This window comes from Tauraco erythrolophus, chromosome 6 (assembly GCF_009769465.1).
Source record: "Tauraco erythrolophus isolate bTauEry1 chromosome 6, bTauEry1.pri, whole genome shotgun sequence".
Lineage (NCBI taxonomy): Eukaryota > Metazoa > Chordata > Aves > Musophagiformes > Musophagidae > Tauraco > Tauraco erythrolophus.
The window spans coordinates 49,566,155-49,594,013 of NC_141470.1; the positions used below are offsets into that span (position 1 = coordinate 49,566,155).

The 27,859-nt window shown below is 40.1% G+C and overlaps 1 protein-coding gene across 23 annotated transcripts in view; it reads left to right on the top strand.

The window, feature by feature from the left end:
- NRXN3 (neurexin 3) overlaps positions 1–27,859 on the top strand; it is a 1,026,565-nt gene that overhangs the window by 886,096 nt on the left and 112,610 nt on the right. For 18 of the 23 annotated variants that reach the window (XM_086613885.1, XM_086613892.1, XM_086613886.1 and 15 more), the window contains 2 exons: positions 1,105–1,276; positions 27,611–27,700. In XM_086613885.1, coding sequence (XP_086470011.1) covers positions 1,105–1,276; positions 27,611–27,700 — 262 coding nt within the window. The remainder of the gene's footprint in view (positions 1–1,104; positions 1,277–27,610; positions 27,701–27,859) is intronic. The other 5 variants (XM_086613891.1, XM_086613905.1, XM_086613906.1 and 2 more) reach the window with 1 other exon arrangement.

Below are 27,859 nucleotides of genomic sequence, written 5' to 3' on the forward strand. Positions count from 1 at the left end.
CAGTATGGATGGCTACCAAATGTGTGGGCTTCCTATAAGATACACTTTAGTTCTGCCTTTCTGCACCAGATTCGAATCTGTGCAGTACACTTAATATGTCTTCATAAATGTTTACAGCAGCGTACTGTGCCTCTCCTTATTCAGGGCTTGAAGATGCATTCCTGTTAATTGTACATTGTACAGAGGTGGGAATTTCTGGCACTGTTTAAGTCAGTAGTATTAAATGTGGATATCTAATCTGAATATACTCTGGGTGTGTATTTTACAACCTAATGTCATTGAATATGGTCATTACTTGGAACCTCATGAGGGAAGCTACAGGAGGAAGTGTTATGGCTGGTACAACTGGCTTTACCTGCTCTTCCCTTTCAGTCAGTGACTCGTGGAAAGTTTTGGGAAAACACTATAGAGGACTGCTTTATTGCTATGGCACTGCTTGGGATGTGGTGTAGAAAAGTAAGACTGTGGCCACTCCTGTCTTTTGAAAGTATGGGAAGTTTTCCATTTGGTTTAAGAGCAATTAGCTTCTCTTGGGTGGTCAAAGTTGGCTTATTACGTTTTTGCACCCTTCTAATTCTATCTGTCTTGTTAACTGCGTTCTCCCTGCTGGACCCCACAGTTATTTGTTTTGAGGTGGAGGCTATATATTTCACAAGCAAAATAACAGAACAAAACAGTTGGGATACAGCCTGCCTGTGGCTGCGTTTCGGATGACAATTGAATGAGTGACTACTAATAATCAGTAGGGCGGATGACAATTGAACAAGTGACTACTCATAATCAGTAGAGATGTTGCTCAAATAACTATTTATCCACATCTCCTGGTTTCTATTGCCTGATTTCTCACCTGTCTTCTGTGATGTTTTAAGGGAACAAATGAGTCACTATGTTCAGGTGAATGCTGTAAAGAAGAGTGCAAAAGACAAATGTTTGTATTGAAACAGAGCCAATGAAATGTGTCCTGACAAAGCTCAAAATGATTCTTCTGTGTATTCTTCAGTGCCATCTACCGGCACCATCACCCATTGGAGATTTATAGGCCAAGAACATTCTCCTAATAGGCAGCAATTTACAAGCTTTTATTTCTTTTTTCTTCTATTTCAGGAGCAAGGCAAGATTGGTGTAGTCTTCAACATTGGCACAGTGGACATCTCTATTAAAGAGGAAAGCACACCTGTAAACGATGGCAAATACCATGTGGTACGCTTTACCAGGAATGGTGGCAATGCCACACTTCAGGTTGACAGCTGGCCAGTGAATGAACACTACCCAACAGGTACATACTTTTTTCTCTTTGTTTTTCTCTTTCAGTGTATCTATTTAATAACAACTGATTGCTGTATAAATCTTTGTTACTTCATCTCAACAATAGATTGACCAGCCTGATGGTGCATATTCTGTCTATTGGAAAACAAAGTAATGCTACTTTACCCTGGAAGAATAAGCATGCCAGCCGTGTGGTATGATGCACGTAGATCTTACTATTTCAGAGGTCTCTATGTGAATCCTGGTTCTGCAGAGAGTTACAAACTGATACAATAACAAACGTGGTTTTGCTACTTGTGATGTTTTCTAACTATTTAAGGGGGAAAGGTTTGGAACAGACCTTACAAAAAGGAGAGATAACGCTAGCCACACACAAGATACTGTCTATATGGATATAGAGTTGAAGTACAAGGAATGTGGAAGATTAAGTTGCAAGTATTTGAGCAGACCTTATGCTTGCCTCATAATTTTTCATAATGTGAGTTTCACTCTCTTTTAGGTTTGCAGATACCAAGGGCGACACACAATGTAGTCAAAGCTGTCAACTCATCGTTGACTTTAGGTCAAAATGCAGTGGAATAAATCCTTATCTCTGAGATACAGATCTCAGATCACTCTAAATCCACCAGCAATAGAGAACAACTGGCTCTTGTCAATGTCCCATGTTTTATCCCACTACTGGCAAATCACGACCTCGTGATACTGTATGTCACCATGCTACAAAGTTAAACTCACTCCAAGTGAAAAACAGATTGCTGTATATGATGCTGACAGTGCATAAGAGGCTTGGTGATGTGGATGGTTAAAGGCAGCAGGAGCACAAGGAAAGAATTCCAAGGATAACCACAATCTTCTTGTTCACGTATTGTTGTTTAAGATCAAGCCATGATCTTCTTGTTGATTTTCAGTATTAAGTCTAAGCAACTTCCAGTTCTTTCTTTCTAGGTTGTACAGATCTGACCTGGGACAGAAGGAAGAATTCTGTGATAAACATGAGGGAATTTGTCAGTTGTGTAGGAGTTGCCCACAAGCCACTTAACTTCAAATTATGAGAAATATCCTAGTTGTTTATGCAATGTCACACTAATAAATTACTCCAAGGGGATAATTTCATCTCTTCCACTCACTCAGAAAGTGCACCAGAAAGTTTTTCATATGCGTGATCTGTATTGTGGTGCTCTCTACCACAGGATTCAGCATGACACTTTGTCAGTGTTTTGGTAATGTACATGCAAAAGAGTACATTTTAATAATTATTCTTATTACTGTGAAAGAATTGTTTTCGAAGAATGACATGGCAGACATACTGAGTTAGATTCTAGCTCTTGTATCCATTTGTTAGAGAGGGAAGTATGACTAGGAGAGGCCAAAACTGAGCATCTTTCTTCTGCTCCTTGCATCAATTATTTTGTAGTAAAATACCTCTGATCCAGTTGGCAGTCAATTACAGTCAATAAAAACCCCATGAATAAATTTTCTTCTTATATTACTTGCTGTAGTAAGTCCCTGGTGTAAAGAAACGAAATATTCATCTCATTGCTTTAGAGATTTTTTTTTTTTTTTTAAAGGAGAAATAAATCACACTCAGAGGTGACCTCAGTACCCTCTGCTTCTGTTGTGGCTAAAGATATTCCTGTGTTTTCATTAGAAGATGTATGGGTTTATAGAATCAGCGTTAATCTTGCGTTCTGGGCTAGTATTGAGTATATGCAGTTGTACCCCAAGGAAAAAGGACACCTTTATACACCAGACACCTCTTTGTTTGCATGCATATATTTCAATTTCTGGCTGTTTGTAGATGACATTTTCAGCTGGTCTCTGTGAAAATAAGGCTTATGGGATCGTACTTTGTGTGTGTGTATGTATCTCCTTTATTTTTTCCAGTTTCTTTCAAATGGATTTGTTAGCCAAATTTTAGAAAGAAGCAAAAGTTAAAAAAAAAAAAGATCCTACCCAGCTAGGGAAAATAACCAAGGGAGGAGGACAGCATTCGAGCCCTCCTACAGGAAAGGACTGTGGCTTGATCTCAATTCATGTTAAATACCAGAATATTCATATAATAAAGAAGCATTATGAATGCCTCAGATTCAGAAAAAGCTTCATCGAGAGAAGCCAGTAATTTCATATGTACTTTATTTTCTGCGTAGCGCTGCAGCCTAATGTTTGCAAATTTTGTAAACTAGCTAAAGTATTTTCCTTGTCATCATATGTGGTGCAATCTTTAGGCAGCAGGGCTGTATTCCGAATGGCATTTCCATGCTCCTGTCTGAGTATTATTACCTGTAGAAGGTTTATACGTTAGTCTCATAATTACTTGCTCAATGGAAAGTACAAATAAAAGTGGAATATTCATTAAATGAGCAAAGAGAGAGCATATTTGCTTTCCTTAAAACACAGTCTTTAGTTAAATTGAAATTAAGTGAAACTAGCCCAATGGGACAAAAAGACTCCAAAGCTGTATTTTTGCAACTTCATATAAAAGACAAGGAAGCAGAAGGAAAATAGAAAAGCAACAAATTTACAATTCAGGGACTGACATTTTGGGGTTTATAGCATCCAGTTATATCTCAGTCACCTACAACAGGAGCTTTATGTTTTCTTGTGAGGAAAACAGTTAGAGAGAAATCATAAAGAAGGTAATAAATTTGGAGCTAAGGTTGGCTAAGCTTTGGGACTGAAATAATCCCAGTCATGAGGGATGATCTCTCACCATTTGTACCATTCCAACCCTGCCAGAGTTTCTCTTACTGGGCAATAAGACTCTGAAGAGTGGCCCAGTACAGATATGTGAGACAAAGCTCCTGAGAACTGGGTGATGGCAAATAGGAGCATTAGCCCTGGGGCTGCGCTCTGCAATTCAGCTGTCATGGTTTAGTTCAGCCAAAACCATTGAGCCATTTATGGTTTATTTGCATTACTTTTACCCTTTCTCCTCTCCCTCAAGTACGCGATAAGGAGATGGGCTTTTTCCATAGACTGTAGTGATAGCTGATTCCTTGATGCATGATTCATGAAGTTGGTCATCACAATGTTTTTCTCAGTCAGGGTATGCACCTTTTGCTAAGGTACATGTGAATTTCTATGCCCTAAAGTACAGGTTTCCATGGCTGCCTCCCTTCTGTTGTCTCGCATACCTTCACTGTTTGGTGTACATCCCAGGAAACAGAATGTACTTGATCACTGTAACTTTCTTGCTTTTTGCTAAGACCCTTCTCTATATCTAAATAAATATTTTTAGTGATGAAGTAGGAGTCATTTTCAAGTAGGTAAGATAGGAAAGAGAGTTCAGGAAAAGGAAGCATCTGACAAGTTTTGTTTCAGATTACAATAAAACCTATCAAATTAGAGGCACTTTACAGTAGGATAGAAGGATTTAAATTAGGAATCCTGAGGGAAGGAGTCAGCAATTCTCAGAAGGGTTAAAAAGAAATCTTATGTCTTGACATAAGGACTGAGGTATCCCAGTTTTAAGTTTTCACTAGTTCTTAGACAGGAGATTTTTTTTTCTCTCTCCTCTGTCTTTGCTTGCAAAGAAATACTTTGTGTCTTACAGATTTGTGGTGTACATGGAAACAAGCCTGATGTTCCTGTTCATTCATCCATGCACTGACTTCATTTTTTGAAGTAGAAAAAGAAACAAAACTGTGTGAAGAGCAGCTGTAAAGCAAGAGTATCAGTGACACCAAAATAAAGTCTAATTGGAATAGTGTATTAAAGGGAGGCAAGAGGCAGGAGGGGGTTGTCATTTAAAGAAATACGTAATTTAGCACGAGAACTGTGGCCTGGATTTTATCAATACATTTTAAAAATAAGAAATAGGACAGCATTAAACAACTGGATCCTTATCAGGATTCATTAGTTCATCCACCCAATACAGATTTTATATTTTTCCCCTTTATCATTCTCTTGAGTGATCTCTCAGCCTTCTTTAAGGAGTCTCTGCCCTTTCTAATGACATTAATTTGCAGTTCTATTGGTACTGAATAAAAGAAAAAATATTTCATCCTCTGTGCCCCTATTTCATTCTCTCTCTCAAGTATGCGTTTGAGAGGAAGTTGGATTTTAGGAAAAGCAGGACAGTTAACTCTTGACAGGAGAACTCCAGGGACTTTTTGACTGCTCTGGCAAGTACTGTGGACTGATAAATGCATACCTATAAAACAAAAAGTTGATTCCAAGACCCTGATGCTTGTGCTGGTATTTTCCTTCAGAAGGTTCCAGTCCCAGGGACCAAATGGCCCTGAATAGTTGGGGCATATCTACTGGTTTAATTTCAGTTGAAAGGAATACAGTTTGTATTCACTGAGAGCACTTCAGTATGCGAACCAAAGTGTAGCAAGTGCAGAGAGCTGGGAGGTATGCCTTGGAGGCATGCTTCTGATTCAAATCAAAATGCTGACGTAGATTAATCTTACCGTACTATACAGCTGGACCTGGACAGAGGAGCTCATTCTTTCATTACTCCTTCCCGTACTCATATTGCTTAAGTAGTCAAATTTCTGTTTTCTACTCTTTCTCATCATCTCAGGAGGATCACTTTACCAATACCATTCACCATGTAACTGGTCAGGGAAAAGAGGCCACATGGGATTGGAAATGATCAGTCAGGAGACAGGGAAAGATAAGATGACTTCCTTTATCAGTAAAGCTGATTTATGTCAGTTTAAAGTCTTCACTGAACTACACCTTTAGTGGTCTATACAAGACAAAGTCATTCTTTCTCACCTGCCATTGCCTGAAATAAAAAGCTTTCCAGAAGCACAGGTTAAAGTGATGGTGATCTAGATTATTTTGCCTATCTAAAATGTGAAAGGCATGAAGTCTCTCTTGCTACAATTTATTTTTCGTTTACTTGGTGGAAAGATCTGAAATTGTTTGATTAGTACTAGGCACGTTATGTGAGACAGGAAGGAAAGCTGACTGAGTTCCTACTTGCTTCTTTCAAGAAGTTTTCCAGCAAAATGAAAGAGTACATGTGGAATCAGACTTCCTCAAAGTTAATGTGACTAAAGTTCAGTAAAAGTACTTTCTTAGCAGGTTGGAAATTAGTTACAAGAACATAAAAGCCAGAGCTTCAAGACTCAAGCACTGAGTTGCCGTCCTGTTGAGATTCTATTCTATTCTATTCTATTCTATTCTATTCTATTCTATTCTATTCTATTCTATTCTATTCTATTCTATTCTATTCTATTCTATTCTATTCTAACTTACTCCCAGAGTAGTAGAGAATGTTCAGCAAAGGTTGTAGTTTTACATTGAAGTGAAAGGTAATGAGAGATAAGCTCTAGAAAAAATCTCATGACTATCAGTTTTTCTTAATTTTTTTTTACCTTATCACCTCTCATGTTTGAGAAAATTTCCAAGAAGTTAATTTTGGGACAGTTGAAATTGTATGCAAAATCTATATATTCCAGATTTCGTAGATACTGTATGTCTCACCTCATCTGTTTTAACTGTAGAGAAGGCATTATGGTGGTGGAAACAAGTGAAATATTGATGTTAATCTTCCTCTTTTGATACACTTGAATGATATGCATGATTCCATCTTATCCTTCTTTTACTAAAAGTCTTCTATGAGTAAAATGATACAGATTGAAATGTGGAGGTTTTTGTGTTGCTGTTGATGACCATTGGATACTTTAACAAAGCGCTGAGTATTTTTCAGAGGAATGATGTTAACTCTGCCTTCCTTGTGTGCTCTTTCAATTGTACCAAATTAGAATGTTGATTGCAGCCTAATAAGATTCAAAATACCTAGATTCTGGTTTTAAAAATGCAGTAGTAGAGTAAGTCAAACATAACTTGAGTTAAGTCAGCATCAGGGATTTTACAGGATGCTTAGGGCGGGGAAAATGGAGCACAGAGCTGTTTTGAGGAGAGCGGACTGAATACTGCAAATGTGGAATGGAAAGGGCATTTAATAAGCAAGGAAACTGAAGCTGGTTTAAATATTAAGTGTTGTATGAAACCCTGCAACCTATGATGGGTGCTATTGTAAGTTTCTGTGAAAAAAAAAAAAAAAAAACCAACAGATTTCATTTTCAGATATATGGGTGTGCACAGCTCCAGCTGTCTTTAAATGGAGTGTCGGTACTCAGTGTCTCTAAAGATGGTTATACCCATCTCTACAAATCAAATTCCCTGAGTTTTACACAATTGTGACTACTGATCTGGAGTTCATACTTGTCTTTGAAGCAGATCATTTCTTGTCCTACTCAAGCCATTTATCACCTTTCCCTTGATATTTTCAATCTCCTTCCAGAAGTGGCCTGATCTTTTTGTTCAGTGAAGTCCGTTTCCTACCGCATCTCACTACTGGAGGGACTTTGAGGAGGGTATTGTTTCTTTTCTTTCTTCATTCTTTTTGATTTTATTTAGTTTTTATCAGCAACATTTTCTTTCTCTACCTCTGTGATTTCCCAGTCGTGAGATAAATAGCCTTGTATCTTACAAGCTAAATACAATTACTGCTATCAAAACTGGAGTCTTTCTCTCCCTGTAAATGTCTCTTGGAAGCTGATAAGCTGTTCAAGGCAAACTGCAGGCTTCTGCCTAATCCTGAGATTAAACATAACCACCCAGAAGACAGCAAGAGATAATTGGGGGGTGTTGGGGGGAGCTAGGCAGGAGAGGAAGAGGGGAGGAGAAAGTGAGATCCTGTCCTGAGATATTAAGAGGACATACACAAGGCTCAAGGTTACTCGTAAAGGAATTACACAAAACACACAAGAGCTTGTTATGATGAGGAATTTCTTCAGATAATGCAGTGATTGTTGTGGTTGTTAAAGACAAAATTTAGAAGGGATTTGTTTGATGTAAAGCATAGAGGGGAGCTGTAGAAAACAGCTCCCAGCCATGATTGCTGGAGCATTTATATATTAGTCCCCATCTTGTCCTTGAAACAGAAGGTCTCACAAGGTTGCATCCAGATTCTTTGCACATGCTGGCTTGGGTTCATCTCACTGGCTTTATGCTGAATATTGGCAGACAGTAGATTTCTCAAAAATAAAGCAGGAGACTGAGCCAGCTTTTCTGTGCTCTGTGTTTTGCTACCTGGTGACCATCTGAAGGAGGTAACTTAACCCTCCTGTTTGTGAAACAGACTTAACACTAATCTTCAAGGAAATAAGAGTGCCTTAATTATAGAGGAATAGTGTGTTATACCTGTAGTAGTCTACAATTGTAACCAAAGCAGGATTACTGAAGACAGATAGTCTTTGTGAGTCGGTCCAATACAGTTGAAAAATGCACCCTCATTTCTGGATAAATAAGTTGTTCTTGATTTTTTTTTTTTTATCAGTGACATTTTAATTTTCTCCCTCTGTAATTTTTTTTAAGGTCTTATGTTTCTGAAAGCTTGTCTGTATTTTTTAACTATTGTCAATTGGCCTAATGGAATGTTACCTCTTCCAACTTTGCTTTATTTAGTTTATAATGCATTAGCCAAGAAGTATAAGATAAGTTTGGATGGTCTAATAGTAGCATCACAGGAGGATTTAAGAGAAGACTACATATCTTTTCTTCAGCTGACAGGTGCTATGATATTGTAAATAATATGCAATATTGTGATTATTAGTTCTCATGAGCTCAGTAATGCAGAATCTAATGCTGATTGGGACATTACCAAGGAAAACTCAAAAGCAGAACTAACCGAGATGTCTGAGTCATTGCAACAAACAACAGTACCCCTGCACTGCTTATGTTTTACTACTTCAGTGGTAAAGCTACCAGATGTTTGGTAGCTGAGCCTTATTAGAGTAAATAACTACTTCTCTGTGCTTTGCAGAGCCTGGCTCCTCCTTCTCCAAATTCCCTGTGTCTCTTCTGGAGTGATTTTGGCGTCTCCTCATCTCTTCTTCTTTCCACCCCCACCCCCACCAAATCTGGTTTCTACTTTCTTGTGCCCCTTTAGCAATCCCATCCCTCCTTCAGACTCAAGGTTGTTATGATCTCCTCCTCACTGCTGCTGAAACCAAGGTAGTAATAAGCAGCTTGGCAGAATCCAGTTGCCTACATGAAGAGGCACGTGGATCTTGTACTTGACTACTCGGAGTCATTAATAAGTCCCGTTGCTTGATGTGCAAGCTGAAAGGATTTCTTTGTGGTACTGCCAGATCCCACTGTGGTCTTAATATTTTCCTATCCAAATGCCCTTGTGAGTGGGTAATGAGTTAGGAACAAGAGCACTGAATTTTGATTAGCCCTGTGGGCTGAATGTGATCCCCAGGGTTCTTGTGATACACTTGTTTGTGGGTTTTGATTTTTCATATTGTACTCATTTTGTGGGACTTAAATGAGCTCTCGGATGCTTCCTATCAGCATGAATTGGAGAAGGCATGTAAAGTGCATTTGACAGATTTACTGCATTTCATAATGAGCCTAAAACATATAAAAAGACGGGGTTAATAAAACAGCATTGGAGAAGCACATTTTGAAGGCAGTACTGTGACATATGTTGAAAGATCTGCCAAGAGGGATGATTAAAGCATGACAAGTTGATGAAATCAAGAGTTGATTGTAGCTTGTCACTGCAGGGCCATAACATCTATAATATATTTATAAGGTAGGAAAACAGATAAATATGGTTACATGATATGAACACTCAGTTTTGGTTCCCTGTATCCACTGAGACATAAACCTACATACGTTAAGTCACCAACTGACAAGCGTACTTTGGAATTTGTGCAAAAACACCCATGTTAATGCATGTGTGTCTGTCCTGGTTTTAGCTGGGACAGAGTTAGCTCTTCTTTTTAGCAGCTAGAAGAGCTCCATGTTTTGGTTTTACTCAGAGGCTTGCTCTGAGAAGAATGTTGATAGCAAGCTGATGTTTGTAGTTGGCCAAGGACTTTTCAGTGTGCCATGTCCTGGCCGGAGTGCAGAAGCACGGTGGGATAAGGGGGGAGCATAGCTGGGACAAGGGGGCCACGACTCCCCTTGTGATTTGTGGTGGAACTTAAGATTGAAGGCCAAACTGGCCAATTAGTATTCCATATCATGCAGCATCATGCCCAGTATAAAAGTGAGGGACAGCCAGAAAGAAGGGCTTTTGCGCTTTGGCTCTTTCACCACTTTTGCTCTTCTGCACTTTTGCTCTATTGCCTTTTTTTCCCCTCTCTCTTCCAGTACTCCCACTCTCGGAGTACTATCTCTCTCTCTCTCCCCCTCTCTATTTCGGGGCCTCGCGTTTGTCCGGGATTGCAGCTTCGGGACGAGACGGGCTTCAGATAAGAGGGGGTGGTGAGCATCTACACTGTGTATTAAATCATCTGTATTAAATTGTTCTTATCTCAACCCACAGGTTTCCTGTTTATCCTTTAATTCTCTCCCTCATCCCTGGGACTTGGGGGAGGGTGAGTGAGCGACTGTGTAGGGTTTGGTTGCCGGAGTGGCCTAACCTACGACACCGTCTGTACTGGATGATGAGATAGGATCTGACATGACAAAAAAGTTACTTGAATGTTGCCACTATGCTCACGGTTTAACTTCTATGTACCTCGTGTTTTGCTTTCCCACAGAACATATGATGCCGTGATTCGTTTTCACTTTGCCCCTATCCCCAAACAGTTGCATGGAAGTGCTGTAGGACTTATCTGTCTTCCAAATTCTGTCTTTGAGAACAGAGAGAGGAAAGACAGAGAGAAAAAGAAAAAAGTTACTATATTGCAACTTCCAGTACTCATCCTTCCTGTCAAAGTTTCATTTCTCAAAACTGATCCAGGTTCTTATGACACGCTGCAGTCAATCAGTCTGCGTGAGTTGCAGTCTTACCTTCACCAAATAGCTCAGGCCCATGCGAGCGGTAGTCTATCAACCGCCAGCATTGCTGTCAGCTTGGCATTAAGAAAGGAGGAAATGCATGGATTTTTTATGAAGACATGTAAGGTAACCAGGGAGAGCAAACAGTACGGTATTATTTAACAGCAGTAGGATGGAAAGAAGGAGTTTACCTAAGGAAGCATACACACAGAGTAGTATCTTCATGCAAGTAGCCATAACTGTCTAATTCCCACCTAGGATTCCACAGATAATCTTTGAGCTGTGGGAAAGAGGGGAAATGGAATAAGAAACATTCTTCTGAAGCAGTCTCTATTACTGCAACGTAACAGTCACATGAAAGGTTGTTCTAACATTCAAATACATTTCACAAAGGCAGTACAAGTTCTAATTTACCCAAAATACTTTATCTTGTTTATAGGCTGGATAAGAAAATACTATCAGAAAGCACTGATAAAACTTTTTGTCCAAAAGAACAGAGATACGGATTATATTCCTGCATGAATTAGTTGAATTAGTGTGGCATCATTCTTGCATCTTTCTGAATCATACTAGATGTCCAGTATATCAAATCTACAAGCAAGTACCAAATACAGAAGAAAATTAGCTTTAATGGTCAAGATGACACATCTGTCCAATGATTCTGGATTTGGGATGGTTTCTATTCTGTCCTCCCAGAGCTTATTTGTTCATCTAATCAGCATCTTGAGCTGGAGAGCAGCTGAATGTCTGACGTTTCAGAGAATTACAGTAACCCACCGTGGCAACAACAAAAATATGCCCCAAAAAATGACCTTCTAAAAAAATTTGTCCTACTATTATGCTTAGTTTGTGATCTGAAACAAGAGGTCACATAAGCTGTACGTGTTTGTATCATGTCTACAGTCATTACATTTCTGTTAACTCTGTTGGAAAGCAAATGCTTTCTTTTTTACCCTCATTAATTTATCCAGGGAGACATGATCATGTGGAAATACTCCCACTCCCTCTTCAGCTGGAATTTGATTGAAGTTACTCTGCTGTATTGTGAGCACATTGCTCAGCCAAATTTAAACCAAGACAAAACAAAACCTAGGCAGTTTAGTGGCATCTGTAATTTTTCTCCATTTCTCTGATTCTCTTTCCATGGGTGATGATTCTCGAATCTCAGTTCTTTCCTCTTGGCTTAGTCCTGCGGACTAGGATTCTTTTTAAGATAAATTCTTGCAACACAGAGTGAGTGCTTATGAAAAGTCGTGTTAACCTTTAACAATAGTAGTATGGCATGTAGTGTAACTCATGAAGAGGTGAGCTTTATGATTCCCCAATCCTAGGCTTGCTGTATGTCAGAATGATGACTTAAAGTATGCCAAGATACAGTATCTGTAGGGCGTTGATGCATCTTTCTACCTAGTTGTTCTCACGTTTCTTGTATCTGATATAAGAACCCTGGGCCAAGGGATTTCCCTAAATATTGGGATTACCTTCTTATATGCTCCCTACAGACCTTTGAGTCTCTATCCCTGAGGTACTGTGGTGCAAAAGAGGTGTATTGCATTCACAGAGCGATCTGAGCCATGGGTTTTTTCTCTGTATCTCTTTGACATCCAGCATGCTTCTTGCTAAAATCATCACCATGCCATTTTCCATCAGTAGTAATTACGTACTAAGAGGTGTATGTATATCCTGATAGCTTGGTCTTGCTAACAATTTCAGACTGAAGTATTAAGCTGATCACATAAGCATGCATATCCTGTCTGAATGCTCAAATGTTACGAGCTGTTCTCATCTGTTTGTGTCCACTGGTCCATGATTGTATGAATGTCCAGGTACCAAGCGTAAGCAATATCACCAAAATTTTCTGATAAATTTCTCCTTTTCTGGAGTAAGATGAATTGCTATTGGTTCTGTCATCTGATGATACAGAAATGTAGCTGTATAATGAAGTGCAGAGAAAGATGGAGAAATATTTCTCAGATGGAGAATCAGGCTAAATCAGATTGCTGGAAAGTAAAAATCCTGCCAGACGGCACAGGGCAGTGAACTCCCAGACAGTAATATAGTTAAGTTCCTCTCCTGAGTTAGCTCTGTTTCAGCTTTCCGGGTCAAACAAAGCTGTTATAACGTGTTCTCTTTCTTATCTCCCTCTCTGACTCTCCTTCTGTCCCTGTCTCTCTCTCATACACACACACACATATGCAGTGAGAGTGAGCAAACAAACATCTGGCCTGAGGGGTCAAAGGCTTGAACAACAACTTTGTGCTTTTCTGATCTTATTGCCTGCAGAAAAAAACAGTGCCAGCTGTAATCCCAGGTTGACACAGCTGATGTGCAGTGACAGAAGGTGCTCACACATCCACATCAGCCTTCTGCCTGCTCACTAAAAGGCACTGGAAAGCACAGTCATTGAAATCCAATGCTGTGAACAAAGCAGAGCAACTGTGGAAAAGGAAGGTCTGAAATGAAAGAGGCCAGTCATAGAACTGGGAGCCAGAAGTTCCTGAATTCCAGCCTTGGCTTTGTGGATGCCATTCCCTGTGGTCTTGGGCCATGCTTTTACAAGTTTTACCCAATTTACATAATCTTCAGGGACTTAAATAGAAAATATTCCACAATTCACCGAGTATGAAAATCTTTCTAGGTCAGTGAACTTACATCTTTGCTATTTACTGAGTACCTGAAGCACTCTGGAGACTGAAAACTCCAGTGTTGGACTTGCAAAATATTTTCTACTTTTTTTCTTAAGCCCCCCAATTCATAGACAGTGAGATTCACTCCGCATAACTGTCCGTTCCGTGCAGAGTGGTATTTTACCCCTTCACTACTTAGCATTTCCATAGCAATTTCCAAAACTCAGGTCACTTCCAAGAAAGAAATTGATTTAAAAGGTTGGAGTAGGAAAAATGGATCTACAAAAACTACAAGTTCCTTTCCCCATGGGTCTACCTTACTTCTGACACAGTGTTATTCAGTAATGATTTTTTTCACTGTATGGATGTTTCCTGTGCCTCTAATTCATAGCTTGGTTTTGTGAATGTCACCTGTCTTTGAGAAGACTTACTGGGTCACAACAGGGTCCTGGAATTCTCTTTTCCTGTTTTGAATTCTCTTTTCCTTTTGCTAAGATGATACAAACAGAAGAAATCATTTAAAGAGGACACAAAGATCACTCATTTGTAGCAATTAGAGATGAGAAAGGCCTGTTTGGTCTCATTTATTCCATTCTGTAATCAACTGATATCCCCCACCACTTTATCAAGTAAAATTTTAAATAATTCAAGAATTTCCCTGAGGAGACTGTAGCACTGTCTAAAACATAATCTTGATAGGCAGAGCTTCTTAATAAACTTCTTTCATCAGTTTCGTACTTGTTTTTTAGCTGTTTCCTGGCACTCACCCTAGAGAACCTGCCCCCTTCCATAGAGTTTTTACCCTTTCTGTTATTTATAACTGGTTAGCTTTCCAATTCTCTTTGGTGACACTTAAATAAATACTTTAAAGGCATCCCTCTCATTAATGTTACTAACTGAGCAACCTCCCTATATTCAGCACTGTATTCATGGGAAAGGACTGTACATGCTTTCTCTATTTGCTGTTTATTCACCTCTCATATTATCTCCCTGATAATACATGCACAGGGAAAACATCTGAAGGTTTCTGCTGGAGCCAGCCCAGCGCCATCAGTGCCAGCACCAAGGCAGAGACTGCAAGTCATGCTGGAACCAAGCTGGTTCCTGCATAGACACCAGAGAGCCTGCTGACACCTTCCAACGGAGAGTCTTGGTGTCGGTGTAAGGCTCGATAAACATGCAGAGGAGCCCTTCTCAAAATGGGGACACATTGCACTGACCCCAAGTGGTTCTGCAGTTATCAGTGCTCTTACTAGCCCTACCTCCACGCCAGATGGAGGTAGGTGTCAGACCTAAGCTAGCTGTTGTCCTGAGCGCTCTTGTTTGCAGAGGTGTGATAATGAGACACTGGCTCTTTATGAAGCAGGTGTAAGGCCACAAGTTTCCTCACTTCAGGTTCTGCACCATGCAAAGGCAGTTGTTCTGGTTTTAGTCTCACATTGGTCCCAGAAGCAAAACAGCTGCACTCATGTAGCTCCATGCCTAACCCAACACATGTAAACTAGATCCAGTGTTTCTCTGCCCTGACTTTGCATAATCCACAAAACAGATAAGTGACACCTAGATAAATGGGAGTTAATAGAATTTAAAGTGTCAATACAAATAAAGAGCTTTTGGCATTTGGTGATTGCTGCTTGTTCCACTGGGCTATATAAATCTGATCCTGACCTTTCCCAAAGGAAAGGAATCAAAGAAGTGGGATGTGGGGACAGTGGCAGTGGATTTTATTCTGATCTCTGTTTCATATCTCTTTCTGCAAAATGAAATTTGGTCTTGTTTAAAATGGAAAGATCAATATGTTGTTTCAGTTGTTCTTTAATAGTCACTTTAGCCTTGGCTGCCTGATACGAGGCCTAATTTGGACCTGGTCAGTGAAAAAACAATAATTTACACATTACTTACAAAATGTTCCAAAGATCCAATAATGTAGGCACCCAAATTATTTCACAGCTGTAAAAAGATTGAACTGGTAGCTGCTTTCTATATACTGTACACTAGATCACTTTTCCAACCTAAATCAAAAAAAAAAGAACTAAAGCAGACTGCTTTTATCTTGTGGCCAGGGCCTCAGCTTCTATACATCTAAAATGATTCAGTATAATCTGCTCATATAAAATAAGACCTGAATCACATTTTTCACAAGACTAACTTTTTTTTTTTTTCCTTTTGCACCCTTGAAAAAGTTTTATTAACCTCCTTCCACCTTTGCTAGTCTGAGTTTTCTTTTTGTTTTGTTCCTGTTATGCTTCTGGGTTAGATTATCGGGGCAAGGCACTCATTTTCTCAGTCATCCAAGAAAGGATTGAAAGATTAATCTAAGGAAGGTTGAAATGTTACTGATCTTGTTTTGGAGCAGAGGGGTGGATAAGATCACTTCTGAAAGTTTTCTCTAGTCTTATTAATGTTACAGTGGCCCATGTTAGCTGCACCTGGTGGGCAGATGTTTAAACACTAATGACCTGTTTTGTCTGAATTTCCCAATGATTTTGTCCTGAATGCTGCTTTGCTTTGAATTTGTACCCTGCCTTTTTTAGGATAAAAAGATAAGATAAAATAGAGAGTGGCAGCAGCATAAAGCTTTTGGTTGAGGCAACAGAAACTCAGAAACAACTCCAGTTGCCTGATCAGAGGAGGAACTTTTACTGTTGTAGTTTTGCTTGATAATTCTCTCTCCTATTTTTAGTACTTGGGCTACTGAGACCTTGTTGTCTTTTGTCATGAGGGCAGTGAGCTGAGGAGAGTTGCAGTGTGAAGGTCAGCTTTTATCTCTGGTCCACGGTGAGATGAACGGAAGGAAAGGTGTGGCTCCCAGCAAATGATGTGATCAGAGGGAATTGAAGATAAAGTCAAGGGCATCCAGGACTAAGGGGAAAATGAGGGCAAGAAATAAAATGAGAATTCAGTAGCAAAATGTCGGGGAAGTTTCCCGGCTGCTACAATAGAAAGCACCTGTGCCTTGTTAGGACAGGTGCTGTGAGTCACGTTGGTCAACCGGAAACCACGTGACTCATGGATGGATAAAGGTGGGACACTCCCAGGAGGGAGTGGGGCATTTCCCTCCTGGAGTTTGGAGTGGCAGGAGCCCCCTAGAGAGTGAGAGTTGGAGCTCTCTATTGGACTAAGATAGCAGTGAGTTTAGAAGAGCCTTCTGATTGTGAGATACCTTGTGGTCGCAACAGTCGGTTGGTTGCGACCCATTGGAAGAAGACACAGGCAGTCCGCGACATCTGGTGACCCCGACGTGATTCGTCGAAACGCGAACTGCCTCAACCGCAGGGTGAACTGCGGTGGAGATAAAACCCAGCGAAGCTTGAGAGCAGCAGGAGCTGCGGATTGACCAGTTTTGACCTAGACACCTGGAACAAGGTGAGCCGCTGGGAATGGACATGAGACAGAACTCTGTAAAGGAAGGCCAGACTTTTGCATTTCTTGAATCTGCGATAATGGCTGCGGGGGCCAATATAAGAAGCAAGGATCTATATAATTTACTTAACTGGGTGGCGGAGCGTGAAGACCTAGTGAGTCTCAATACGTCCTTTAGCCTTGAGCTATGGAAGAAGTTGGGGGATAAGTTGCTTTGTGAAGTAGTCTTTGAGAATAAGGACTCGACCAAAACTGACCTGTTGCGTACATGGGGGGCCTTGGATAATATAATTCAAGCAACAGATTATGTATCAATGGGCAAAGGTTTTGAGGAAGACGACGAACTGTCTGAGGGAGGACTGGCCTCAGACAGCACGGACAGTGAATTGGGTCTATCTTCACTGTTCAAGGAGATCAAGGAAGTTGCGGGGACTGGGCAGGGACTTTGCCCCACCCTGCAGGAGGTGTTAAAACGTCCCCCACCCTTTGCCCCAACAGCCCCCCCTTCCCCCATTATTATGCCTACGGCTCCGCCATTTGAGCAATTGGCCCCACCCCTGGCAACTTCATATCCCACAGTATCTGGTTATCCGGCCCAGGTACGTTTGGTGCAGCCAATAATACTACAGCAAGTTATGACAATACTGCAAGGTATATCCCAGCAGTTAGCAGCTGTAGTGGAAACGCTGCAGCAGGCCATGACCCATCCTGCAGCAAGAGAGACTGCAGGAGAAACCTCTCAGCAGGCCATGACCCACCCTGCAGCAAGAGAGACTGCAGGAGAAACCTTTGAAGCAAGTGATAGTTCTGCTGGGAAGTTACCAACCGCACCTAGACCAAGGAGAAAGTCGCCAGAATCCGCCTGTTTATTGGAATCAGACCCCTTGGGAGCGACTACAGTAACAGTTCAGCCTCATGACCCAGTTCGCTTCTGGGACGAGGTTAGAACAAAAGCAATAGAGGCCAGGGACTGGGACCTGGCTAAAGCTGTGGGGGTACCAGTTAACAATAAAGAATCATCTATAACAGAAATGAGGGGAGGGCCTAGTGCGTTCCCCGTGGCACTAGCCCTTCCGGGTTCCCTGCGTGTTAGGAAGCAGAAGTGTTATAGATGTGGAAACCTGGGACATATAAATCGGAATGCCCAGGACGAAAGGGTCAAAGGCGGACAATAAATACCGGAAAAGTTAATGGCTCGGTTAATTGCCATAAATATGGAAAACAGAGATGTTACAGGTGCGGGAAAATAGGCCATATTGCTAGGCAATGCAATTCAGAGGTTTACACTAACGGCTGGCCGAGAAATAAAAGAATGAGAAAGCGTATGCAGATGTATAATGGTCCGGACAAAACTTTTGCGGGAGCGTTATGGCAGCCACAGGTTGATCAACAGAAAAAGCAGCCACAGCAGCCAAGGTGGATGTATCTGTCGTCGCCGGATCAATGGATATACCCGCCGTCACGTTACGGCAAAAAATGAGAATGACTGACAAACGGTGATGGAAAATGGAATTGAAACGTTGGAAACCCCTAAAGGCTGCAAGGCATTTTTTTTTTTTTTTTAAAGAAAAGGGGGAATTGTTGGGGAAGTTTCCCGGCTGCTACAATAGAAAGCACCTGTGCCTTGTTAGGACAGGTGCTGTGAGTCACGTTGGTCAACCGGAAACCACGTGACTCATGGATGGATAAAGGTGGGACACTCCCAGGAGGGAGTGGGGCATTTCCCTCCTGGAGTTTGGAGTGGCAGGAGCCCCCTAGAGAGTGAGAGTTGGAGCTCTCTATTGGACTAAGATAGCAGTGAGTTTAGAAGAGCCTTCTGATTGTGAGATACCTTGTGGTCGCAACAGTCGGTTGGTTGCGACCCATTGGAAGAAGACACAGGCAGTCCGCGACAGCAAAAGATGCAACTTTATTGAACAGTAAAGGCAGAAGGAAAAGCATAATATCCAAGAGCTGAAGCAAAGATAAACAATGTCAAGACTTGGCTATTCTTCAGTCCCATCAAATAAAATAAAATTCCAAACTAAAATTAATCCTCCATAGGACCCCTTTTTACACAAGGCAAAACTGAAGCTTTGCTAGAATTTCTAGAAGGACAGTTTGTGGTAGTTAGAAAGAAAGATTCCAGATCACCTGCCTTATAATTATCATAGAATCATAGAATGGTTAGGGTTGGAAGGGACCTCAAAGATCATCTGGTTCTAACCCCCCTGCCATGGGCAGGGAAACCCTCCACTACACCAGGTTGCCCAAAGCCTCATCCAACCTGGCCTTGAACACTTCCAGGGATGGGACATCCACAACTTCTCTGGGCAACCTGTTCCACTGCCTCACCACCCTCAATGAAAAAAATTTCTTTCTAATATCTAATCTAAATCTTCCCTCCTTCAGTTTAAATCCATTGCCCCTTGTCCTGTCACTACACGCCCTTGTAAAAAGTCCCTCTCCAGCTTTCCTGTAGGCCCCCTTTAGGTACTGGAAAGCTGCTATAAGATCACCCCGGAGCCTTCTCTTCTACAGGCTGAACAGCTCCAACTCTCTCAGACTGTCTTCAGAGCAGAGGTGCTTCAGCCATTGAATCATCTTCGTAGCCCTCCTCTGGACTCGTTCCAGTAGCTCCATGTCCTTCTTATGTTGGGGACTCCAGAGCTGAACACAGTATTCTAGGGGGGGTCTCACGAGAGCTGAGTAGAGGAGCAGAATCAGTTCCCTCGATCTGCTGGCCACGCTTCTTTTGATACAGCCCAGGATAAGATTTGCTTTCTGGGCTGCCAGTGCACATTGCTTTCTCATGTTGAGCTTCTCATCCACCAGCACTCCCAAGTCCTTTTCCTCAGGGCTGCTCTCGATCCATTCTCCACCCAGCCTATACTTGTGCTTGGGATTGCCCTGACCCATGTGCAGGACCTTGCATTTGACCTTGTTGAATTTCATGAGGTTTGAAGAGGCCCACCTCTCCAGCCTGTCAAGGTCCCTCTGGATGGCATCCCTTCCTTCCAGCATGTCCACAACACCACACAACTTGGTGTCATCTGCAAACTTGCTGAGGGTGCACTCAATCCCACTGTCCATGTCTCCAACAAAGATGTTAAACAGCACTGGTCCCAGTACTGACCCCTGAGGAGCACCACTCGTCACAAGCCTCCACGTGGACATTGAACCGTTGACCACAACTCTTTGAGTGCGACCATCCAGCCAATTCCTTATCCACCGAGTGGTCCATCCATCAAAACCATGTCTTTCCAGTTTAGAGACAAGGATGTCGTGTGGGACAGTATCAAATGCTTTGGATAAGTCCAGGTAGACGATGTCAGTTGCTCTTCCCCTATCCATCAATGCTGTAACCTCATCGTAGAAGGCCACCAAATTAGTCAGGCAGGATTTGCCCTTAGTGAAGCCATGTTGGCTGTCACCAATCACCTCCTTATTTTCTATGTGCCTTGGCACAGTCGCCAGGAGGATCTGCTCCATGATCTTGCCGGGCACAGAGATGAGACTGACTGGCCTGTAATTCCCTGGGTTTGTTTTGTTTTGTTGCATGGCCATCCTGTTTCTTTTCTGTATAAACCAGATCTGTGGTTTCAGATTTGGACTTTTGTTTCAAGAGTTTTATAAGAACTGCTACAAGTAGAGATTTTTTTATATGGTTTGATTGTAATGCAACATTCCCTATGTTATATAACATAAACCTCAATACGGCCTTACAGTAATGCAACAAAATAAATAGCTATCAATAAACAGGCCTGACGCTAAAGCTAATTGTGGTGTTGTTATTCCTTCCTGATTAATGGAAGAGGGAAGGTTCTAGTGCTAAATATGAACTTTACTAATAGTCTTACCTCAGCTTCCTTGCGAAATACAAAATGTGAACAAATTATGGTTGTACTTCATAGTTTTCAGAACAAAATATGTACTTAAGGAAATGTGCAAATGGGACAATTTAGCACACTAAGTTTTTAAGTACAGCTGCCTGAAAACGGAAGTGGTTGAAGAGGTTCACTGTGTCCCAGTCACAAACACGCTTCTGAGATTTTGTGATTTGCAGTATCTGTGCCCTTTATTAAGTGCAGCTTCTCCACAATGCACGTGAGCCTTCTTTTCTGGGGTACACAACATTGACTCTAGAAGAGTTTGGGTCTGAATTGAATTGACTCAGTTTATGTCAGTAGAGGATTTGGCCCTCAAAGTTAGACTTTGCAGGCTGTAGCAGGCTACCATGTGCCCCTCCCATATTGATGTCAATTAATCATATGTAAATCTTAACAAGATTATGGGCCTCCATAAAAACTCAAAGGGAGCTGGCATTAAAGGCTGCTGGGTGAACTGAGGTATCAAACACTAACTGCTAACTAGTCCTTCTCCTACTGAAATTCCATCTACAATAAGGGAGAGAGATGGAATCAGTTTAAACTTTGAGCACTGATCTCAACATGTTTTCTTATACCATTAATATCACCATATCGCCTTTCATTTAATAACTCCTCGTTAAATAAAATGTCTCATTCTTTTTAAAGACTCATAAGCAATGAAAAAAACGCTGCTGTAGCGTCTCTTCATAAACAGCCTTAGGCATTAATTTAGGACAGATGAATGTTTTCTTATGGTATTCCTTTTAGCGTCTTCACAGACTTGACAACACATCAGGTTGGATTAATATTCTACCTGGAAGCAAGTACTTTCTGCCCAGTGCAATTTGCTGGAACCTTTCGGCTTTTTTCTTTCACGCCAAAGAGGCAGTAAATCATCATGATTGGTATCTAGGCCAAGAAGCAACATTTTTCAGAGCTTCAATTGCTCTTTTACTTTCTTTGGCTTAAGAATCCATTTTGGTTTAGAAATAAGCTTAATGCAATAAAGATTGTATGTTTTCTTAAAGGAACCATGAGAGGAAAAGCAAAATATCTCCCAACATTGTAGGATATTGGAAGAAAATTCTGCTTTGCCCATGAGTAGATTTAAACTGTCTCCTCCTGGACAGTTAAGCTGTATCAAAAGCATTTCCTATGGGAACTGCTAATAGTGCTTAGCACAAGCTAATTCTGTTGATCTTTTTCCCATTTTAGTTAGATCTAAATTGAAGATTGTCAAGAACTAAAGCTAGAAGTGAATCTGATTTATCTGTCAATATAGTCTGTGGAGCAGGGATACAGAGGGCTCCAGAAAAATACAGAAGACTGGCAACCAGTAGGCTTTTATTTTTATGATTTAGGTGCCAGATTTTCTTTGGGGAAAGAGGGGCAAACAAAAAAATAGAGCTCTTTTGCCAGATTCCTCTCCAAAATATTTAGTCCTCAGGTATGTCTGTGATATTTGAAATATTTTGAATATTCAGTACTAAATGGAATACAAGACTTGTTTTATCCTAGTCTTCACAGAGCTGGATTTGGCAATGCTTTAGAATTTTGCATGAGAAAGGAGGAAAAAAAAAAAAGGTGAAGGAGTACATTTCTGAGGTACAGTTCTTTAGAAGAAGCTAAGTTGTGAAGTAGATCGTGAGTGTCCTGGTTTCATCTGGGACAGAGTTAGTTCTTTTTAGCAACTAGAAGAGCTCTGTGTTTTGGTTTTAGTCTTAGACTTGCTCTGAGAAGAACGCTGACAGCACACGGATGTTTATAGTTGGCACTGAGACTTCAAGGACTTTTCAGCTGCCGTGTTCTTGCCAGTGTGCAGGAGCACAACAGGATAGGGGGGAGCATGGCTGGGATAGAATCCATGACTCCCCTTAGGATTTGTGCTTAGACTTAGGATGGAGGGCTAAATTGGCCAATTAGTATTCCATATTGTGCAGCATCATGCCTAGTATAAAAATGAGGGACAGCCAGAAAGAAGGGCTTTTGCTTTTCCGAGGCTCTCACTCTCGGACTCATGGAGTGCGCGCTCTCTCTCTCTCTATTTTCGGGCCTCTCGCTTGTCCGGGATTGCAGTGTAGGGGCTTACTCATTAGTCGGGGACGGGACACACCTTGGTCAAGGGGTGGTGAGCAATTACACTGTGCATCACTTGTTTGTATATATTATCATTGTACATATATATATATATATATGTTTTCATATCTTATTAGTAGCAGTATTATATTGTTCTTATCTCAACCCACAGGTCTCTTTTCCTTTTCTCCTTTAATTCTCTTCTCCATTCCCTGGGGGTGGGGGATGGTGAGCAAGTGGCTGTGTGGAGTTTAGTTGCTGGCTGGCCTAAACCATGACAATAAGCCATATTGATATACAGGAATTTATTATGCAGATGAGGGAAAAAGGAGGAAGGTTATTTTAAATGTGCAGTTCCTGTTGGCATTTGTATCATTTAAGCAGCTAGAATCTATGGGAGGAAAAAAATTTAGTAAATCACAAGTGGCAAAACTAATCAACACAATTTTACTGTAACAAATTATATCCTGCAGACCTTTGAGACCTACATTGATTCCAAATGCAAAAGAACTATGGGATTAAGTGTATTTTCTAAAATAAATTTAAATGTCTCTTTTATCCCATGTATTCTTTTCTGAAGTACAGCCTTGAATCAGAGCTGGATGCAAAGAGAAAAAAAAAGGGAGGGGAAGTGGGGAGTGTCTAGATTATTTGTGTGATGAGATCGTTTGAACTTCTGTATCATTCAGCTCTAGAAAGGCATTGCATTGACATCACAAAAGGATTGTTACTGAAAATTTCTGTGTATGAAAACGGACAAGAATAACCCTTAATCACATCAAGGCTCAGTTGTCAGAGGCCCAATGAGCTTACTTCATGTCGAACTTATGTTACTTTGTGTTGCAAACCATGATATTTCCTTTGTGAACTTTCATATCAAATGCTGTGTTTATTTTTTTAAAGCACAACTCCAAGTCAGTATTAATTTAATAATTGTATGTTTTTATTGATATTTACTGACTGTCCCAAGCACTTGGCAGTGGAAAACTTGTTGTTTAACTCAATGTTGTAACTGGGTATATCTGTGAACACATTCTCATGCACAAGTTTTTAAAAATCATTCTTACTAATGTCTGAAATAAAATTTAAAAACAAAACAAAAATGAATAGATCAGGTACTAATGTTGCAATTTAAACCTATTTGAATTTTCTAATGTCCTTCGATTTTTCATAGGTTTTAAAGGTATGATTTTTATACATCTTTTAATCTTGCTGAATATATCTGCCTAATAATAATAATAATAAAATTAATTTTAAACCTGATTAAAAAAAAAAAAAGTGTTTAAAGATGTGGTGGGGAATAGTTGTCATTTCTGGCTTTCTTGAAGGTCTAGGACTGTATAATAAGAAACCCATTTTTACCTGTCATGTCTTCTTTTGTTGTCCCACTTCCTTTTTACCTTAGTCTTGCTGGCCTGTTCTTGTGAGATGCCCTGCTTATGAGAAATTTCAATCCACTACATTTTTTCCTTTCTACAGTCAGCCCTCCACATAAAGGAAGGAGCACTCCATGCCAGCCACATATGTTCCTAAGAACTGTGGATCATTCTTTATTCTGAAAAAGATCTTATTGCCTCCAGTAAAAGGTTGCTTATGTACATGCAGAATGAAGCTAGTCGAGTTTTTTGTTCCAAGTAAAGTGTGTTATAGAATTTATTTGGCCCTATAGAAAATGTTCTTGCCCATTAACATTAAGATTTCACTGCACTCTCATCTAACCAGAAGTTGTTACTCGGAACGTACTCTATAAAGTGGGCAATAACCTCTGTTTTTACTGAAACCATGTCTTGCTCTGTCTCATGCAATACAGATGTAGTAGCAGACTCTCTGTAAGCGCTCAAGTCTGGGTTGACAGAGAAATTTAGGAGTTCGCAGAGAAATTTAGGTCTTTAAGTCCCATTGAAGCACCTTCTGAATGTCTTTCAGGACCTAGTACTGCTTTCTTACACAGAGAAAAATAGTCACACTGCAACAGACCAAAAATATTGTAAAGGAGATGCAGGATTTCTGTGATTGTATTTATGAGAGTTAGCTGGTTCAGTGAAGGAGAGCATGGATTAGTGTGTTGAGAAAAGGTTTAATGGATAAGCCGAATGCCTGCCAACTGATATTAAAAGAGAAATTCTTTTTGTAGTGAGCTTGACTTAATTACTTTTGTTTCTGAGAGAACCCCAAACTAGCAGGTGAGCTTCCCTGTCTTGTGAGTGTAAACTTCTTTTAGGCTTGAAAGAATGGGAGAACTTTTGGGAAAGGGGCCTATCTTTAGGTTAAGAAATTGAGATAACTGACCTGTGTGACTCCAGCCTATGTTTAGTCATCAGCTTATTGTTAATAAACAGATCAAAAATCATTGTTTTGTTAATATTTCTGTCTCTTTAGCTTTAGGTGGTTTTTTTTGGTTTTGTTGTTTATATTAACTCAGCGGCTCTTTATCAATTTTGGTTTTAGATCCTGTACTGAACATGATTCAAGTTTTATGTTTATGAATCTGTATTCATAGGAATACAGAACTGGCTATTGATACTTTTTGTTGGCACTGTGATGTAAATTATGAGAACTGGGAATATACTTACAGGTAAATTAATGTCTATGAGTGACTCCAAACCACCACAGTGCATTGTTTAATATTATTTGATGAATGACTGACGTGGTGTGTTTCCAATATTTTATCTTTTCCTTTTAGTTTATCCAAGTAACCAATTGTACATGGCAGACATCTGAGGTGGGACAGACACTGGTACATGAGTGTGTGTCGGCTAGTGCTTAATTAGCTCTTTTTACAGTGGGAAATAGCAGTTTCCCACAATGGATCTGTTACATGGATGAAAAAAGGAGATGACTTTCCAGGAATGTGATACGGATTCAGGCTAGTAAAGCTCCTCTTGAATATTTTTGCTTCGTTTTGCCTGTTGCCTCAAATAAGCAGCAAGGCTCCTAAATGTTCATCGTTTTAGTTGGAGATATTAACCCAAATCCAAATCGCTGTTTTCCTTACAGCTGGACTTAGAGATACAGATGATGATTTTTACAAATGCCCCTTAAGATTAGGTCCATGCTTTATTACATGTGAATCCTTGTGGTATTATAGCCTGTGTGTTGCTATAGTGCCTCTCACTTGTCCCAGAAAGCCAGTGGTAACAAGATGATACTGGAGAAGTTAGCTGTGGTCAGCAGGTACCTCATTCAGACTGTGGCAGCATTTCTGAGCAACAGTTACAGAGTAATGATTGTCTAGTGTGTGAGATTTACCAGTCCTATTGCTGGCAGTATGAAAGTGCTGTTGACTGGGTGGAGCATCTTGCCAGCTGTTAGTCATACGTATTTTTTTCCTTAATGTGTCTTTACATTGAAAAAAGATTCCAACATCTGTTTCAGAAAGTCAAATAAATATGAAGCCATGTTAGGTGGGATTTTAAACACAGTACTGAAAATTTTGCAGAGCAGTTGCTTACTCTTGGACTGCCTTTTATTCAAAACATGTATTGGAGAACTATTGATCTACTGAACTTCTGTTTACGGTAGCATTACTTCAGTAAGCTGGGGGCTTACTCTAGCTTTCTACAATATTATAATGAAGTTTGTGTAAGATGCACTCTTTTTATGCCTGACCAAAGAGTTTTTATGAAACTAATACATGAAGCAAAAACTAGAATGAGTCAGAAAGTGACTGTAGCTAAGAAAATGAGAAAGCAGAATGATGGCACTTGTTTACTGTCACTCCTAACACCATCAAACCGAGCTGCTTCTTTCTACTAGAGGTTGGCCCAACCCGTCTGACCTGTACAATTTTTTCAGTAGCCAGCGAATTTGGACAAAGACTTTGTATGAATCCTACTCCTTGCCTTACTGTGTGAGTGATAAGAGCTTTCTTCCAAAACACACTTTACTGGATAATTCTATTATCCATCAACACGGAACAATGGAACTGCACTTGCCAGAATCTACGTCTTGGGTAATTATTTCTGCTTTAATTTAAATTAATTTCTAAGCTTCTGTTTTCTTCTGGCAACAGGCCCAAGTCTTTGGTAACTGGACACAAGCCTTCACATATCCTTAATTAACAGTTCTTTTTAAATCTTACTTCCCTTTTTAATATATCTATCTTCCCACTCTTAGTTTTTTTTTAAACTCATTCTATTACATCCTTTCAGCACCAATTTCTATAATTTCTTCCATTCTTTTTTTCCTGTTTACTGGGTTTCTAGTCCTAACACGTGTCGATTACTACTGCAAGAAGGTTTATCAAAATTCTACAAACTGTGTGTTTATCCGACTGATATATTGTGCCATGTTCTTGTGCAATCATCTCTAGAGGCTGATGAAAATGGTTTAACTCACTGAGTTCACTCCAAGTCTCATGCCCCAGACAAATTACATATGCCTTCTAACCAATCTGGATAAACAAATACTCTGAGGAAGAATATGAGATATCTTTTTCATAGGATTTAACTTCTTCGACCTTCCAGAACCTCAGGCAATTGTATATATTAACTATTCTCCACCTTACTAAAGATAAATCTCTCTCTTTTCAAATATGTATGTTCACACACATGCACTTATTTATTTATAGCTAAATAAGGTCATAAAAAGCCCAAAAAAAAAAATCTAGAATGTTTTAACTATTTCATTGACTTTTCAGATTGTTTTTAAGCTGTTTTTTAAACTTTAAAGGCAACACTGATAGTGAACGGTTCCAAATGGTAAAACAGAAAATCCCCTTCAAATATAACCGGCCTGTAGAGGAGTGGCTGCAGGAAAAAGGTAACAGTCATTATAACTTTCATTTTAAACCCATTTGATTCTAAACCCTCATTTTTAAAGCCTGCAAATAAATGTTTCTTAAATGATAATCGCCTGCTGCATAAATGACTGTTTTAATTTTCATTATAATTTGTGTCAGCTTCCACCTGCCATATGTTG